This window comes from Grampus griseus, assembly GCF_964374135.1.
Source record: "Grampus griseus genome assembly, chromosome: 11".
Lineage (NCBI taxonomy): Eukaryota > Metazoa > Chordata > Mammalia > Artiodactyla > Delphinidae > Grampus > Grampus griseus.
Window position 1 is genome coordinate 11,289,008 of NC_139005.1, and position 17,789 is coordinate 11,306,796.

A 17,789-nucleotide genomic window follows, 5' to 3' on the forward strand; every position below is an offset into this window, starting at 1 on the left:
CCATTGGTGATGTATGTCAATTATTTCTCAATAAAACTGAGAAAAAGAAAGAAATTGACATAATCCAGAGCAACACCAAAAAAGCTCAGGAAATATATGGATAAAACCATGTTTGATCATACCACAATAAAATATTTAATCATAATTTTTTCTTATTTTAAAAATAATATGTTTACCTCAGAAAATTTTAAAATATGTTTATATTATACATGTTTTGTGGCCTCTGCTTTAAGATGGGACAATTCAGAGTTATAATTCCCTCTCCAGAAACTCTTGTGGATCAGACCAAGGCTAGACTTTACCTGCCCTTGGAAACAACTTCCACTGTGCCCTCACGTTTTCTTGAAAAGCACTCCCTCAGTAAATCATCTGCACCCAAGCCCTGTCTTAGGCTCTGCTTCAGGGAAAGCAGTTCCCTAATGTGAAGAATAAGTTGAGTCAGTAGATTGAAAAGGAGTTACCACAGTAATGGAATACAAGAATAAAATAGCTTCAAACATACCCTGGTAAAATGACTGAACTCCAAGGATAAAAATAAAATCTCACAAATAATAAATGAATAAAGGCCAGTGAACGAGCATGGGACTTCTTAGCTGCATATTGGAAGCTGATGGACCACGGAACATTATCCAGGCTTCTGAGAAAAAAAAAGAGCTACAACTTAAGGGTCTATATATCATTTAGGTAACATTTACCAGTCAGGGTGAAGGAAAGATATTCCTAGAGCTGCAAAATTTCATAGACTCTATTACCCACATACCTCACCTAAGGAAAATTCTTCAAAAAGGACTACTCAGTTGAAAAATAAATCAGGGGACTTCCCTGGCGGTCCAGTGGTTAGGGCTCCGTGCTTCCACGGCAGGAGGCATGGGTTCAATCCCTGATTGGGGAAGATCCTGCATGCTGCCTGGCGCAGCCAAAAAAAAAAAAAAAAAAGAAAAAGAAAAAGATATTAGAATAGAGACTTCAAAATCGGGGAAGATGAAGAAGAGAACAAATAGTAGTGAACTATGATTCCTGCAATGTACATATAATTAAGTCTGAGTAGATAATGATACAGTGATTGGGAATTTGTAATATAAATGCTAAATAACGATTCTTGAAAAAAAAAAGTCACTCTGCAAGAGAAATCAAAATAGTCTAGAATTAAAGTGCTAAATCATCTCAACAAATCTTTGGAGTTGACAGGGGATATAAAGAAGAGAATAGGGCTTCCCTGGTGGCTCAGTGGTTGAGAGTCTGCCTGCCGACGCAGGGGACACGGGTTCGTGCCCCGGCCCGGGAAGTGCCATGATTACTCCCACACTCCAAGTAGAAAAAGAGGAGGAAAAGGGAACTACAAAGGATCTCTCATCTGAGTTACCCTCCTTTTTAGTCAGGGTTCCCAGAAGCTCCACCCACAGCTTCCACCAGCCATACGGCCCTCCTCTCACCACAGGGGCCTTGGAAATACAGTTTTTCTCCTGAGTGCATATCACTCCCCCAAAAATTTAGGTTCTGGTATTAAGAACAAACGGGAGAATGGATAATGGATGTCTGCCAGTGATGTCTGCCACAGTGTTGTGATAAAACCAGTAGAAATAGCAAAAAGGAACAGCAATAGAAAAACATAAAGATGGAAAGAAAGAATCATGTTTATAGTTGTTTAAATGTGACAATGGACTGAATTCTTTTAAAAGCTAACTGTCAGATTAAGTTAAAAATATAAAACCACTATAAGTTGCAGAGAAACAAAACTATAAGAAAATTATTTCCTAAAAAGGCTGAACTCAGGCAGCACCTTCCTCCAGTTTCTTTATCTTATTCTTCAGTGAATAAACAAGAGTTTAGGGCTTCCCTGGTGGCGCAGTGGTTAAGAATCCGCCTGCCAATGCAGGGGACACGGGTTCAAGCCCTGGTCTGGGAAGATCCCACATGCCGCAGAGCAACTAAGTCTGCGAGCCACAACTACTGAGCCCATGTGCCACAACTACTGACCCTGTGCTCTAGAGCCTGCGAGTCACAACTACTGAGCCCACGTGCCAAAACTACTGAAGCCTGGGAGCCTAGAGCCCATGCTCCACAACAAGAAAAGCCACCGCAATGAGAAGCCCATGCACTGCAACAAAAGGGTAGCCCCTGCTTGCTGCAACTAGAGAAAGCCTGCACACAGCAATGAAAATCCAATGCAGCCAAAAATAAATAAATAACAAAACAAAACAAAACAAAAACCCAAGAGTTTAGCTGCAATGATTATGATAATGAAGATGAGTAAAGATGATGCAGAATTGCAGGTATTTATTTGAAAATATAAAAGTATCTCTTTTTTTTTTTTTTTTTTTTTGCGGTACGCGGGCCTCTCACTGCCGTGGCGTCTCCCATTGCGGAGCACAGGCTCCAGATGCGCAGGCCCAGCAGCCATGGCCCACGGGCCCCACGCGGGATCCTCCCGGACTGGGGCACGAACCCACGTCCCCTGCATCGGCAAGGCGGACCCTCAACCATTGCGCCACCAGGGAAGCCCAAAAGTATCTCTTTTTTATATATCTAGAATGCCTAATTCAAAGGTTTAGCAAATTGTAAGATTAATATAAAATTTATCTCTAAGATAGCTTGCTTTTAATCAAGTTTCATATATCCCATAAGAAAGTATTAGAAACCAAGTACTTATTGTTACACACGATTATAATCTTCAAGATAGTAAAACAGTTGTTCGGATTTTGGGACATTATTATTTGAGTGAGCTCAAGGAAAAGAGTTTTGTGAAAGATAACCTTAGAATACAAAATACGTAGGTATCTATGTATGTAAGTACAAAAATATTTAGGTAGAATTTTGGATTTGATAATAAGCAAACTTATTTCTTATTATCAGAATATAATCATTATCATAATGTTTAATGCCAGTTATTAAAGAATTACTAAGGGTAAACATCAACTACAATTTTTGTTTGTTTATTAGTTTTTAATATTCCACATATGATATTTAAGGTAGCCCTTCTCTCCACCTGTCAGGTCACTTTGCTGACCAATAAAAATGGTTAAAGAATCTGAAAAGGGGCTTCCCTGGTGGCGCAGTGGTTGAGAGTCCGCCTGCCGATGCTGGGGACGCGGGTTCGTGCCCCGGACCGGGAAGATCCCACATGCCGCGGAGCGGCTGGGCCCGTGAGCCATGGCCGCTGAGCCTGCGCATCCGGAGCCTGTGCTCCGCAACGGGAGAGGCCACAGCAGTGAGAGGCCCGCATACCGCAAAAAAAAAAAAAAAAAAAAAAAAAAAAGAATCTGAAAAAATAACCAAAACATAACCTCCAGGGCAGGTCAAGGCAAATGGTTTACTAATAAATTTAAGGGACAGATAATTATCATAGTATAAAATCTTTTCAGAAAATGAAAATATATGGAAAACAACTCATTTTAGGAAGATCTATTAACATATTATCAAATAGATAATTTTCCCAAAACATTAATAAGTGCCTATGAGTATTCCAAATTCTAGGTCCGAGGTTCTAGGGGTACACATATGAATCAGATTCTTGCTTTCAAGGAGTTCACAGACTAGTCGGGGAAAACACATAAATTCAAATGCTGTAGTTAGTGAAATCCACTTACAGCAGTTTGGCAATCTACACAATCTGAATGAACCTTCTAGCACAAACGCTGCATTATCATGGCCAGAAGAAAATAAGGAAAATCAAAGAACAAAAAATAAAAAATAAAAGGACAGTGAAATAACAACTGAAGGTGAGAGGTAAGCAAGCATCCACTCTAGGGTTGCAATGGAGAATAAATCTGTAAGGAGGCGAAGTAGAATATGAGCCTCTTCAACAAGCTGGGACACCCACAGGGCGCTAAAATGGTCACAGGTTGATAGCAGCATCCAGCCCAAAGGAGAAGAAAATGTGAATTTTCTGTGGAAGGCAGCAATGCTCAGTTAGTTCCTCAGGACTCCCACAGGTGAGCTTCAACCATATATTAGTTTAGAATATATATTTGCCAAATAAATAAAGCCACAAGTCTTCATGTATTGTAGACCACCATGAATTGACTGTGTTTATCAGTTCATTCTGACTGCCAAATTATATCACACCGTAATTTATTCATCCAGTCTCTTGTCCATGTGCAGCTGGTTTGTTTTTGGTACTGTGAAGAGCTCTACCAAGAACTTTAGTAAACACGCACCATGTACATAAGTGCTATCATTTCCCTCAGGTAAATATCCAGGAGTAGAATTGCTGGTTCAGCATAAATGTGAATCTATTTTCAAGTTCACAAGACAATGACAAAGTTTTGTTTCAAAAATAGTTGAATCACTTTATACTCCTACTAGTGTTATAAGAAATTCTGTGCAACACTTACTATTGTCATTTTAAAATTTTTAACCCATCTAGTGAATGAAAAATTGCATTTCACTGTGGTCTTGATTTGCAATTCCCTGATGACTCATCAAACTGAACATCTCTTTCTATGGTAATTGGCCATGTTTTTCCACTGTCTTTTGCTCATTTTTCTATTGGCTTGTTTGGACTTAGTTTCAACTTATATCCAACTGTTTACCTGGTCCATCACATTATTCTCAGGCAACAGGACAAATTAGATATCCAACATTAGAAGGGTTCCCAAATACATCATGCCTAGAAATTACTCTGGCATTTGTTCACGCTGTTTGCTCCCCAAGCTTGCTGTGCTCTTCTCCTTCCCCAAAGGGCCTTCAGCTCAGAACAAATGTTACCTGATCTTTGAAGACACCCCTAGGCCTGATAAAATTTGTTCTGTACACCAAGAGCATTTCATTCATGCCACTCCATTATAGCAAACCACCTGTGTACCACATAGATGTCTTCCCCTTCCCTCGCTCTTTACTTGGAAAATAGAAGCTTCTTGATGGCTTATTTATCTCTGAATCTTCAAAAGTTAACAGTTCTTGGGACAAAAGAGGCATTAAATGTTCAAATTCAGAAGAGATGACTTTGCTACAGGATCTAATTTCAACAGCATTTCATTCACATTGTAAGAAAAGCCTTATAGAACAGCTTTAAATTAAGTTCTTTAACAAACGTGTAGGAAGGCATTTTATTAGTCAACTTCAGAAAATCTCAGTCAGTTCTAATTTCAGATATCTTGCATTCTCAAATCATGTGACCCAGTTTTGGTTTGGAAAATGATTACTTCAGGACTGGACACTACCATGGGACTCATACTCACAGACAGAAACAAAAGATTTCTCATGTTCAAATAATTTGGTTATATTTTATAAAGTACATAAAACATGAACAAAAACAAAAAAGCTGTGCTACAAGGGAAAATAAAGTTCTACTAGACAGGTTCAAAAAAATTGAGGCCACCATCAAAAATATAAACAAAAAATTGATTCCAAATAACTTAAATACTTAAAGAATAAATATTTTAAATTATCATATGAATACCTATTTTCATGCTCCACTGCAGTCCCACCTTCATCCTCAATAATCTGATTCACACTAAATTGGGGATTTAATAGGTGCATCTATCTACTCAAATACACTCATTCGCTCACTCAACAAATACAATGGCACAGAAGTGTGCCAGACCCTGCTGCTTCTTTTTAAGTAACTCAGGGGTTTTTTCACTTGAATTAAAGAAAGTTGAACTTACGGGACTGTCTCACTGCCCCAGAAATTTAATTAATACCAGCACCATGGATACACTTGAGTATGGAGTAGAAGAAACCACTTAGAAGTGAAATGTCAGCAAATAGGGACGGGAGCCTCCCTGGCAGAGTCAGTAGCACGTAAAGGTTAACGTCAAAGGGTGCAGCATCCAACAGGGCTGGGTTCAAATCCTGGCTCAGTTCTGCCCCAAACCCCGTATCAGTTTCCTCATCTGTAAAATGGTAATTAATAATACATAATTCGTAAATTTGCTGGGGAATCAAATGCAATCATGGAATACAATTTGTCCCAAAGTGTCTGATATTCAATAAATGATATGATGCCAGCCTCTGCTGAGGGAATACAAGAAATGTTTCCCTGGCTAGAGTACATATGAGATATATTGATATATCGCTTAAAGTGAGATACACATACATCGCTGTCAAGGCTGGGAAATTACCCCAAAGCCAATCCAGGCAACCACCTCTAGGAAGCTAAGTGATTTCACGATGTCTAGACAAGCCGGAGCTGGGGGAGATCAGTTAAGGTGCATGGGATCACACCGCATTCGGGGGCCTTAAGCCCCTTCCCCATTTCCCTCATATAAACAGGTTAGTTAGGAGTGACAGAGCCAGGGGTCGAGCGAGGCCCTTTAATGACTTCGGTTCCCGCCTCTCCCCGCTGGCGGCCCCTGCCTGCGGCACGCAGGTGGGGCCCCGTCTCCAGCTCCGCCGGCGACCCAGGAAAGCGCCCGCAAACGGACCGTTCCTTGCTCTCCCGGGAGGGATTACTGCGTAGGACTCCACGACTAAACAGCTCTCTCGCCACACCCTTTTCTCTGAACCCCTTAGAACCCAACTCGCCTCCTCTCTCCTCTCCTCAGCACCGCCCGCGATTCGGAAAACGACTTTTACTAGGAAGTGAGGGTTTATCTCCCGGCTGCTACCGGGCCACACGACCCTCTCTCCCGAGCAACAGCAGCGCATGGATGCTGGGCAGGACGCTGCCCTGCGCCCCGGCCACGCTGCCGGCTAACTCCTGGATTCCCACCGCTAGGAGTTCAAGCACCGCCGCCGGGTACTCCGGAGTCGGGACGCTCACCTGCTCGGCGCGTCTATCTTTGTGCAGCTGACCCACGGCTAGCGCAGGGGCCGAGGGCTCAGGCCCAGGCTTGGACTTCGCCCACACGCAGCCACCCTGCATTCAGCGCCTGAGCTGGGTTACCCCTTACTCACAAAGTCTGTGAAAAAACAAAATATTCACACCCGGCAGACTCCGGCGCGCCACACTACGCCTGCACCTCAAGCTTTCCTATTGGACGCCGCGACATCCGCGGTCTCAGAGACGGAGCGGGTCGACCAGCGAGAACCCGGGTAGCACCAGCGAGAACCGCCCCCTCTGACGCCTCCTATCCAATCGGAGGAGGATAGCCGGCTCACCCTATTTGCATACAAGCCATTCTATATATGCTCAGGGCTCGAAGCCTCCCCCGCTAAGAAGCGTGTACCACTTCCAAGACGTGGGTTTGGAAAGGTAGCGATGCCTACTTTTCCCAAAAGGAATCCAAAGTCGGCAGTCCGGCTCTGAAACAGAGAGCAAAATCACTACTGCCCTGCGCCGCATTTCCCAGGCTACGTTCTAAGCGCGGACGCTAGGTTCCCGGCTCGAGCTCTGCTGCTCACACCTCCCCAAGCCTCAAGCCTAACCCCAATTAACGCTTCATTTGAAGCACCTATCTGCACATTCACACGGCAGTTTAAGCACTACCAACTCTTTTCTTGACGTTTTGAGGGCCCTAAAAAGGGCCTTTTGGGATCTGGAGATAAGCCGCAGGCACACCTCAGCCGCCGAAGCCGTAAAGGGTGCGGCCCTGGCGTTTCAGCGCATACACCACATCCATGGCCGTGACCGTCTTGCGCTTGGCGTGCTCCGTGTAAGTCACCGCATCACGGATCACGTTCTCCAGGAACACTTTGAGCACTCCCCGAGTCTCCTCATAGATGAGGCCAGAGATGCGCTTCACACCACCACGGCGAGCCAGACGGCGAATGGCGGGCTTCGTAATACCCTGGATGTTGTCCCGTAAGACCTTCCGGTGGCGCTTAGCGCCTCCCTTACCTAGCCCTTTGCCACCTTTACCTCGACCAGACATCTTTCACAACAACACGTCTACAATCAAACAGCAAGCTGCTAGTAGTTCTGTGAGCTGTGAACCTGGGCTTATAGTTCCTTCTAGCGGACCTGTTTGAAAACCTCAAGCAAGTGGGCGGAGCTATAGGCTCCAGGAGATTTCTTTCTTTTTTTTTTTTTTTAAAAATTCCCTCCCTATAGGGCTTCCCTGGTGGCGCAGTGGTTGAGAGTCCGCCTGCCGATTCAGCGAACACCGGTTCGTGCCCTGGTCCGGGAAGATCCCACATGCCGCGGAGCGGCTGGGTCCGTGAGTCATAGGCCGCTGAGCCTGCGCGTCCGGAGCCTGTGCTCCGCAACGGGAGAGGCCACAACAGTGAGAGGCCCGCGTACCGGAAGAAAAAAAAAAAAAAAAAAAAAATTCCCTCCCTATAAAATTTCTTGTTTGCTTATTTGGGAAAGATTTTCTTATTTTTGCCATGAAATTGAGGAAAGACTCGATAAAATTTATTTTGCCTTTTCTCTCTCTCTCTCTCTGTAGGGCGCGGCAATTCTAATTTTATAGTTTTCAAACGGAATGCTTACTCTTATAATACCATTCTCAGACTAATGTGAAAATCAATAGGAACCAGGAATGCTTTACTACATGTTAAATTTAAAAGCAGTTGCTTTACACCTGTGGATCTTTTTAAGTCACTAGTTGGGGTAGAGAAAATCTTTTAATGGTTCTTTTTTCTCTTTTGGGGGCCCCGTGGAGAAAGAACTAAAATCCTTTCAAAAAGTCTAACCTTACCCATTCCCCCCAATCCCCCCAGACTTTTCCCTTGAAGATTCTTCTGCACAGTTGGCAGACTTTACTGCCTCCACCGCCTCCAGCCGAAGCGCGTTTTTTGCGTTTCAATCAAATAACTATTTCTGTGATTATTTAGTTAAAATACTGTAATCTTATTTCATTAAAACCCGAGGTTCTCACTTAAAAATTCAAAGTTCCTGTAAAATAGTGGATGCCATGATCGTGGCTTTAAATAGTGATTTATACTGCAGATCCCCAATTAGGAGGCTCTCCATTCTTTTCTTAAGAGAATCCCTGAGCAGAAACAAAACTTTTGAGTAGTGTCGCCCCTCTAGGAGATAGGACTGTCTGTCTTCCCAAAAGGGTTTACTGCGATAAAAGGCAGCAGTATTTAGAGGATGATTCATAACTCTTTCCCAGGTACTTAACACCTTGAGGAACAAATATTTTAGTAAACTGTGCTCCCTGTCCCTAGTCCTGACGAATAAGCCTTTCCAGCAGGAAAGCTTTATGGTAAATATTTATATATACCTAAATGCTTATTATTTACCTATCCTTACCCATCTCCATAGCACAAAAAAGTTACTGTTATTGTTGTTAAAGAAGAATTAAAAGAGCTCTCAGAACACTCTCTGGATGGCTAAAAAAAAAAATCCTAAATAGTCAAATTGTACCACATGATTTTAATCCTTGACTCAAAGAAGAAAAGTCTTGAAGAATCAGGATTCTTGTAATGGTAAAATAGGTTGGCTTTTAAATATTTACTAAGAAATCAAGGTTAGAACATTTTCAAGTTAGAGATCTCTCTTGTTTACAAGAATAAAAAGTGTCCATAATAATAATAATAATAAGTCAAAAATTGGGGGCATACCCTGCAACCTCAAGTGCTAGAGGGATTTCTTGCTTCAGGCCTTGTACTTTAGAGTAGCTCTCCTTCCGGATTTTTCTTTTTCTTACCATGGTTTCTTAATTTTTTTAAACTTTTTAAAAAATTAATTAATTTATTTTTGGCTGCATTGGGTCTTTGTTACTGCGTGCAGGCTTTTTTATCTAGTTGCGGTGAGCAGGAGAGCTACTCTTTGTTGCCGTGAGCGGGCTTCTCATTGCAGTGGGTTCTTTTATTGTGGAGCATGGGCTCTAAGAGCATGGGCTTCAGTAGTTGTGGCATGCGGGCTCAGTAGTTACAGCTTGTAGGCTCCGTAATTGTGGCACACGGCTTTGTTGCTTTGTGGCATGTGGGATCTTCCCCGACCAGAGCTAGAACCTGTGTTGCTTTGTGGCATGTGGGATCTTCCCCGACCTGAGCTAGAACCTGTGTTGCTTTGTGGCATGTGGGATCTTCCCCGACCAGAGCTAGAACCTGTGTTTTCTACATTGGCAGGCGGATTCTCAACCACTACACCACTAGCGCCACTAGGGAAACCCGGTTACTTAATTCTTAAGACGTTATTTTCCTGCGAGTGAGCGAGGACGTTGAAACCTCAGGATCCTGTAAGTTCAACTGAACCCTTAAAGGCGGAGCAGTCGGGCCCAGGGTATTCATATGGAAGGTTATGTAAATGAGGGTTAGCAGTTTTTCTTTTGATTGGAGCAAGCGGGAGAAGGCGGTCCTTCTGCCAGCGCTCTAATTGGGAGAAGAGCCTGCCTGTCATTGGTCACCGGAGCCGAGGTTGTTGCCGCGCCCAATGGGAAGGCGCTGCCTAGTGTCAGCAAAGTGTTGGTGGAGGCAGTTCAGATGTGGTACGTTGCCCTTCCATTCTAGGAACTGGACCGCTGGGTTTTATTTCCCCTAGCTGGAGTTTTAGGCGAGAGACAAACATGTCTGGTCGCGGAAAGCAGGGCGGCAAAGTGCGGGCAAAGGCCAAGTCCCGGTCCTCTCGCGCGGGCCTGCAGTTCCCGGTGGGCCGAGTGCACCGACTGCTGCGCAAAGGTAACTACGCAGAGCGAGTGGGAGCCGGGGCGCCGGTGTACCTGGCGGCGGTGCTGGAATACCTGACGGCGGAGATCCTGGAGTTGGCTGGCAACGCCGCGCGGGACAACAAGAAGACCAGGATAATCCCTCGCCACCTGCAACTCGCCATCCGCAATGACGAGGAGCTAAACAAGCTGCTGGGGAAAGTGACCATCGCCCAGGGCGGCGTCCTACCCAACATCCAGGCCGTGCTGCTGCCCAAGAAGACGGAGAGTCAGAAGGCGAAGAGCAAGTGACCCTGACGCCGCCACAGGAGAGCTGGCTTCCTCAGCAAAGGCTCTTTCCATAGCCACCCCGCAGTGTTTTTGAATACGGTTGATGTTATGGAGGGCCGGCGCGATCTAGTGGGGAGGTGGGCGGCGAGGGGCCCATTAGGGTCGGGGGCCAATAAAGTCGGTGAAAGTTGTCTGGTCGAGAGAACTGTGTAATCGCGGGGGCCTGCCGGGTGACCCAGGGGGCAACCGGGAGGCCTTTGGAGGAGGTACTGGTGGGTCGGCCTGAGCCACTTTCTGGGCTGTTTTGGTCCGCAGGTCACCCTCAAGGCGGGCAAGGGAGACCAGAAGGGACCCACTGGCCTGGAGGTGGGCAGAGTTGGGAACTCTTCCTCCTCGCCTGAAGGCGGAGGAGAGACAGAGTAGGTGCGAATGCGGCTGGGGGAGTTATTTTTACTTTCCCTTCCCAGGGCCTTTGCTCCCCTGCCCTGTTTGGGCAGTTCAGGAACCTGTTCTAGGAAGGAGACGGTGGCTTCGAGCTGGTCTTGGGCAGGAAGTTGTCTCTCCGCCCATACTTTTCAAAAGGTAAAATAACTTGCCGTCTTGGAAGTGTGGCTCTGATGACACGGTGTCAACAGATTTTTCTTGGCCTGACAGCTGTTGTGTTTTCGGTATCAGATATTTTTATGAACACGCTTATGTTCACATTTCTTTAAAATGAAGAATACGGAAGCATGAGTGTGTAATGTGTAATACGGAAGCATGAGTCACGAGGTTGGAAGTTTGTTCCCCTGACACTCATGTTGCAGAACAGTGCAGCACCTTTAGTCATGAGTTACATATGCTTATGAGCTTTAAAAATGATTTTCTCAAGTTTCTAGCTTCATAATGGTCTTATCTCCACCATATTAGATTCCTGTGGAAATGTAATTGGTTCGATTTTGCTTTATAACAACAAATCACCCTCTTGATGTCCCTTATGTTCTACCACTGGCCTGAAGTAATGACCTCATTCCAACAATGCCTATTGGGGTTGTGTTGCTTAATGGTACAGTAATGCTTTAATAAATATGTGAGATGTGAGAAAAGGCAAGGACAAATGATTTCAGATCAAGAATTTGAAAGTTACACACTAGCAATCCAATCTGTCCTTAACTGACCCTTCCATTTCACCCTTTTCTACAAGCTTTGTCCTGGCCCTCATGCTCCACAAAATAAGATCCCCGTTTAGATTTCACGTCTTTGGATTCATCTTTCCTGTGAGTCAGAGTTGAAGTCTTCTTGAAAAGAAAAAAAAAAAACAGTATGTCTTCATTCTTGGTAGTATTGTAGTTGGCCCGTTTTCTCACATGGACTGTCTTTATTTCTTCCCCAATATTTATTGAGCATGTCTATATGCCATGCACAGTACTAGGTGATGGGTGATGGGGGTATAGCTGTAGATGAGACCAACTGGATTTTGACTCTTAAAGCTCACTTATTTGTTCAGTGTCCTGAAGGTAGGACACTGAACAAATAAGTTACTATCAGAGAAAGAATTCCCCATCAGCTTCCACTAGTACTTGTGTCTCTCTGTTGCTTGTGGAATGAATGTCGGGATTACTTCTCCCATGTGATCAAGATTGAAGCATACCAAGGTCAGGCCACACATACCCCTGTTCGGAGGCCTGAAGTAATGACCTCATTCCAACAATGCCTATTGGGGTTGTGTTGATTAATGGCACAGTAATGCTTTAATAAATATGTGAAATGTGAGAAAATACCCAGGGTATGTACCCAGGGCAGTTTCCAAGGTGTCCAGCTGTTTACTCCATTACCACCTTCTACTCAGAAGGCTTCCTCATATGTAAAATAATAGTCATAATACCTATTTTGATGACTGAGATTGTTCCTTTATTGCATGCCAGATATTAGATGCTCAGTAAATTGAAAGAAGTACCATTTTCTACAGGGATATAGGCTTACCTTTATAGGTTAGGGAATAGGTAACTGTAGTTAATATGATTTTGTTGTTTTTAATGCCCAATTATTAGGAATAGTTATCATTGTTACCACTTTGTGGAGTGATGGGCAGTGGAGGGAAAAAAAGTGTATATCGGGTGCTGGTTTTGACACTTATGTCTTAATTTCCTAAAAAATTTGAGGCACGTGAAAGATTATTACCAAATGGTAAAGAAATTAGGATAGGACATTTATAAGATAAACTTTTCTTTTCCCTCTAAAGATTCACAGGAGTCTAATCCTGTTACCTGAAGATAAAAACAGGCCAGATACAAGGTACAGTGATGACCCCCATCCTCATTCTACCTCGACCACCACTGTCCCAGAGATTCTTAGGCTCCCCTTAAATACTTCCCCTGCTGCAAGCTTCAATCAGTCCCTCACCATTTCTGTTTTTGAGGGGTTTTTAAACCTGAATAGTTTATTGGCAGTTCTTGCCAATGTATGATTGTTAACTTAAAAGGCCAATATTTTTCCAAGCACGAGACCTGATGGAAGAAGATTTAGGACAAAAACTGGTGGGACCTGAATTCTTGTCCTTAGTAGATTTCTAATCCATAGTTGTGTGTGTATACACACATGCGCTTTCTCGTGGAGATAAGCCATTCAGCGTGGCAGGCTGTGACTTGGCCAGGATTTGTTCATTCTTTGTTTTTTCCTGCAGGGCCAGTCTTGCCTTTGTGTCCCTGAGAACTGGTCTGTTTAGTTTTGTCTGCCTGGAATCAAAAGGTTTAGTCTGGCCCCATAATTGGTGATAACTATATGCAAACTCTTCACAAATCTCCTTCCGATGGTTGAAAGGTCATATACTATGGTGTTTAAGAACTTTTACTCTCTGGAATGAGACCTGGGCTCAAATCCACTCACCTCCTTAGTAGGTGGGTGATTTTGGAAATGTTACTCAATCTCTTTAAATCTCAGTTTCATCTATTAATTGGGCATAATAATAGAGTTACATCAGTGGATCTGGGGGAAGAGTTAATGAGATAATGTAAATTAAGGCACTGAGCTTCCCATATAGAAATGTGCTCAATGAATAGTAACCATTAGTATGTGAAACTGGATTTAGAGCAAGTAGCAGTAGTCACGGGACCTATTGAAATTAGTAAACATCTGGCATTCTAACAATTCTGTGACTTCTCGTCTAACGCACCATAAAAACAAGCTTAATGGCTGTTTTACTAGCTATAAGACATCTACAATCCAGTCTGTAACAGAAAAGAGAGTCGTAAATAGCGAAATGAACCTTGTGAACCTGAATTTGTATTTTTTCCCCCTTGAAGGACAACCTAGTTTGGAATTAGTAGCTTGTTAAATGCACCCACTCAGATTAAAAATGGAACCTGTTCGTTCAACAATTTATTGAGCATATGTTACATGTTACATCTGTGATTGATAACTGGCTGTCAAGAACAATGATTATCATATAATTAGAAAGATGATTATAATCTAGCAGGCTACACCTTAAGAAAGGGAGATGCTCAGGGTATTATAGTAACAGAGAAGAGGCACCTGTGTTTCTCGGCCTGGTGGGGAGAGTGGCACCTGAGATGGGTCTAGTGCAAAAGTGAGCCTGACACGACAGAGCGTTCTAGGCAGAGGGACAGCACGTGCAAAAGCATGGGGGTCAAAAGGCAATATACCTGCGTCCGGGGAATCCAGGGGAGAAAGTCTGGCCTGGAGATAAGAATCTGGGAGTCATGATTAACAATGGTCTTCATGGGTAAAATCATCCAGAGGGAATATAAATCTAGAGAATGTAGGGAAAGGTGTATAAGTGAATCTCTGACAGGGCGTGTGGGATCTGTGAGGTCTAATCTCCTGTCGAGGAAGAGCAGCCTTTCAGAAGATGACGGGACACAGACTGAAGGAGAGAGCGTCAAGGGATGGAGATTTTTCACAATTTGGGTCGCTGTGCTCCCAGACACTTCCTAATTTGTCTTTATTTTGACATGTAAGTAGAATATGTTCTTTAAAAGTTATTACGTTGTCCTACCCAGGGAACGCTGGCAAGCTGGCTTACTTTACCCGTGGCACTGGAATGGAGATGCATTTTCTCCTTGGCATTTTCACATTGCATATACAGAAATTAGAGGGAGATATATCGTGACAGCAAAAACATTTTTTAAAATTTTATTTTTTTTAATTTTTAAATTGTTTTGGTTGCGCCGAGCGGCATGTGGGATCTTAGTTCTTCAACCAGGGATTGAACCTGTTGGCCCCTGCATTGGAAGTGTGGAGTCCTAACTCCTGGACTGCCAGGGGAGTCCAAAAACATTTTTTTACAAAAGCCGAGAAGAATATTGGCAAAGAACCATTTGAGAATGCATCTTTTGTTATCATCCCATATATTTGAATACAGGTTTTTACATATTTTAATTTTAATCAATGTTTTAAGTTTCAATTTTAAAGAAGTTATAGAAATGGTGGCAACTTTTTTTCTTTTTGACTTATAGTGGATTTACAGTGTTGTGTTAGAGCAACTTATTAATTCATAAAGCCGATGTAGGTATTTTAGAATGACTAAAGCAGGAGAAATTTGACCCTGACAAACTTAGTTAATGTTTAAGTGTTTAGTTTCCCAAGAGAGGGAAATGGAGAGTAAGAGGAACAAAACAAAACAAAATGAAAAAAGAAAGGAAGCTGGCTGGCTTCAGGCAGATACGAAATTATCACCGTAAAGCTTTATTTTGTTTTCTCTACAGGGAGAGGAAAGAAAGTTTAGGTGTTGAAAAACACATTTTAACATATATATATATATACACAAAAAAAGGTTAACAGTGGGTTTGGATAGTAACTGGGGTCTTTGATAATTTTATCAAGCCATGCAATTAAAAAGCCAGCACAGCCTAACTCCAAATGATGGAAACAAAGGAGGGATAAGCCCTACACTAAACAAAATTATCTTTCTTTTAGGCAAACCAGACAAGCAAAGTGCTCGTAAGGGTTTACTTGCTTTCTGTTTTAAAGTACGTGTCAAATGAACTCTCTTGTTCCTGTCAAAAGCCCAGGGGTCCCAGATGTTCACACTATTACTGAGTTGAGAGTCCTGGTCCAAGTAATGAGCACTTTAGTTGAATCCATAGTTTTGTCTTTGCCCTTCAGCCAAAGACCACCAGGAACATACCTGTAGTTTAACAAGTTGGGTTTGTTGTTCTTTGTAGCAGGGAGCACACATACTGGGGAGATGTGAGGTGTCTAATATATTAGAAAGGATTTGTTATAGGGCTTGGGTCTGTGTATAGGATGTAGGTCTGGGGCTTCGCCCAGGATTCCATACTGTGGAGGGAACAGAGGTACGTCTTTGATTTGGTAGCTTAATACAGCTAATCAGGTACAAGGAAGGAAGTGAGGCTAAAGCTGTAATAGGTGAAGATGCTAATGCATATGGGCCAACACAGGGGCTGTTTGGTCATTTTTGGGGTTTGGACAACGCTTATGTTTTTGTGTTCATATATGATACAGAGATCTCGGTTTTGTTTTGATGTTTCACAGTAGAATGGCCTTGTGTGTTGTTGGTGTCATGTAAAATGGTTTATGTTCCACGTAATACCATGGTACAGCTATGTCAGGCCAACTCCTAGTAACGCCAGGGTCTAGCCAATAGTCCAGGCCAGTTTCAAGCTGTCATGGGCTGTGTTCCCCTCTCTCAATAACTAAAGAAAAAAGCGTGACCCTGAGAAGAGGACTTGCTGAGCAGCGGAGGTAGGCAGAGACATCCAAGGCGAATGTCGGCAGTGTCCAAGCACCACGCAAAAGAGGGAACCACTGTCTGTGGGTATTTCAGTCCCACATTCATGTACTTTAAACATCCAAATCCTCCGACACCATCCCCTTGCTTTCACATTCATCAAGGGACGTTCTCTCTTGAATTTATCTTTTTGCGTGTCTTCACATAGGGTAAAAATGTCCTGGTATTTTTCACATGATAGTTCATGTATCAATATTTCTAATAATGAATTGTTTTAAATTTTATTTATATATGCTTTATATATATATAATTATACATAATTTTAATACATTTAAATGTATATATTAAGTAAATACCATGACCTCACTTTTCTCCCCTCTTCCAATATCTTGCTTCCCATTGTTGGGCCCAAACAGAATCCAGTCAGTTATTCTGATTTGAACTTATGCCAGGAAGAAAAGCATTCAAACCAATAAAAATCTAGGCATTTATTTATAAGCTTGCTAAGTCTTGGTTTTCTCATGCATAAAGATGGGATAATAGTATCTTTTCCTTATCATAAAGCATTTAGTGTCTAGTGTATGGTAAGAGCTCAATAAATTACTGCTGTTGTTGTGATTATTACCTTATATTTTCTACTTCGATTTTCTCTTTCCCTTTTGTGTTCCCCTGTCTCTCAGTGTTTATGGTATATATCCCCTACCTGCCTTCTACACTTCACACTTCACCTGCCTACTTAAGATCGCCATAGGTTATCTCACTGGGGTCTCAACCTCAGCTGTTCCAAACTGGACCAATTCCCATCATTCCACAGCCGCCTCTCCCAGTCCACTACCTAGGTTTGAATTTCTGCTCCCCTAGTTGTGTAACTCTGGGAAAGTTATCTAATCATTCTTCACCTCAACAGACACATCTGTAAAATGTGTACTAGCTACCCCACAGGGTTGTAGTAAGGATTAAATAAATTAATACATGTAAAGCACTTCTGAAAATGCCTGGCACACAGTAACGTTCCCTAAACGTTAGCTGCTGGAGTCATCTTCTTCCTGCTGTTCTTCATCGTCACCCTCAATAAGGCAGCTTCACAGCCTTTATTCGCTGGACACTGCCAGCCAACCAAAGCCCTGAGCTGGAGACCCCACGTTCTTGTTTCTCTTTCTGCCTCATCCCCTACATCAGATTGGTTATCCAGTCTTGTGCTTTCTTCCTCTGGAACAGACCTCTCGACTCCTCCCCTCGACCCACCCGTGGTGGTCTGGCACTCTTCATCTCTCCCCTACAGTGGGGAAAGATGCATCTTCCCACCTGGGGTCTGTCACCTTGCAGCCAATCTGTCCTCTCCATCACAGCCATAGGTCTCATTCTGAAAAGCAAATGTCATTCTAACA

The 17,789-nt window shown here is 43.1% G+C and overlaps 2 protein-coding genes across 2 annotated transcripts; one reads left to right on the plus strand and one right to left on the minus strand.

Moving 5' to 3' along the window:
* Positions 1-7,445: 7,445 nt before the first annotated feature.
* On the minus strand, positions 7,446-7,757 carry H4C16 (H4 histone 16; the record flags this gene model as incomplete). Its single annotated transcript, XM_082666707.1, has 1 exon — positions 7,446-7,757. The coding sequence occupies one exon, from the start codon at positions 7,755-7,757 to the stop codon at positions 7,446-7,448; it is 312 nt and encodes a 103-aa protein (XP_082522833.1).
* Positions 7,758-10,235: 2,478 nt separating this feature from the next.
* Positions 10,236-10,891, plus strand: H2AJ (H2A.J histone). The gene is given in 2 exon segments (XM_082665091.1): positions 10,236-10,710; positions 10,713-10,891. Coding segments are annotated over 2 exon segments (441 nt in total). The 5' UTR covers positions 10,236-10,343; the 3' UTR covers positions 10,787-10,891.
* The last annotated feature ends 6,898 nt before the right edge of the window (positions 10,892-17,789 follow it).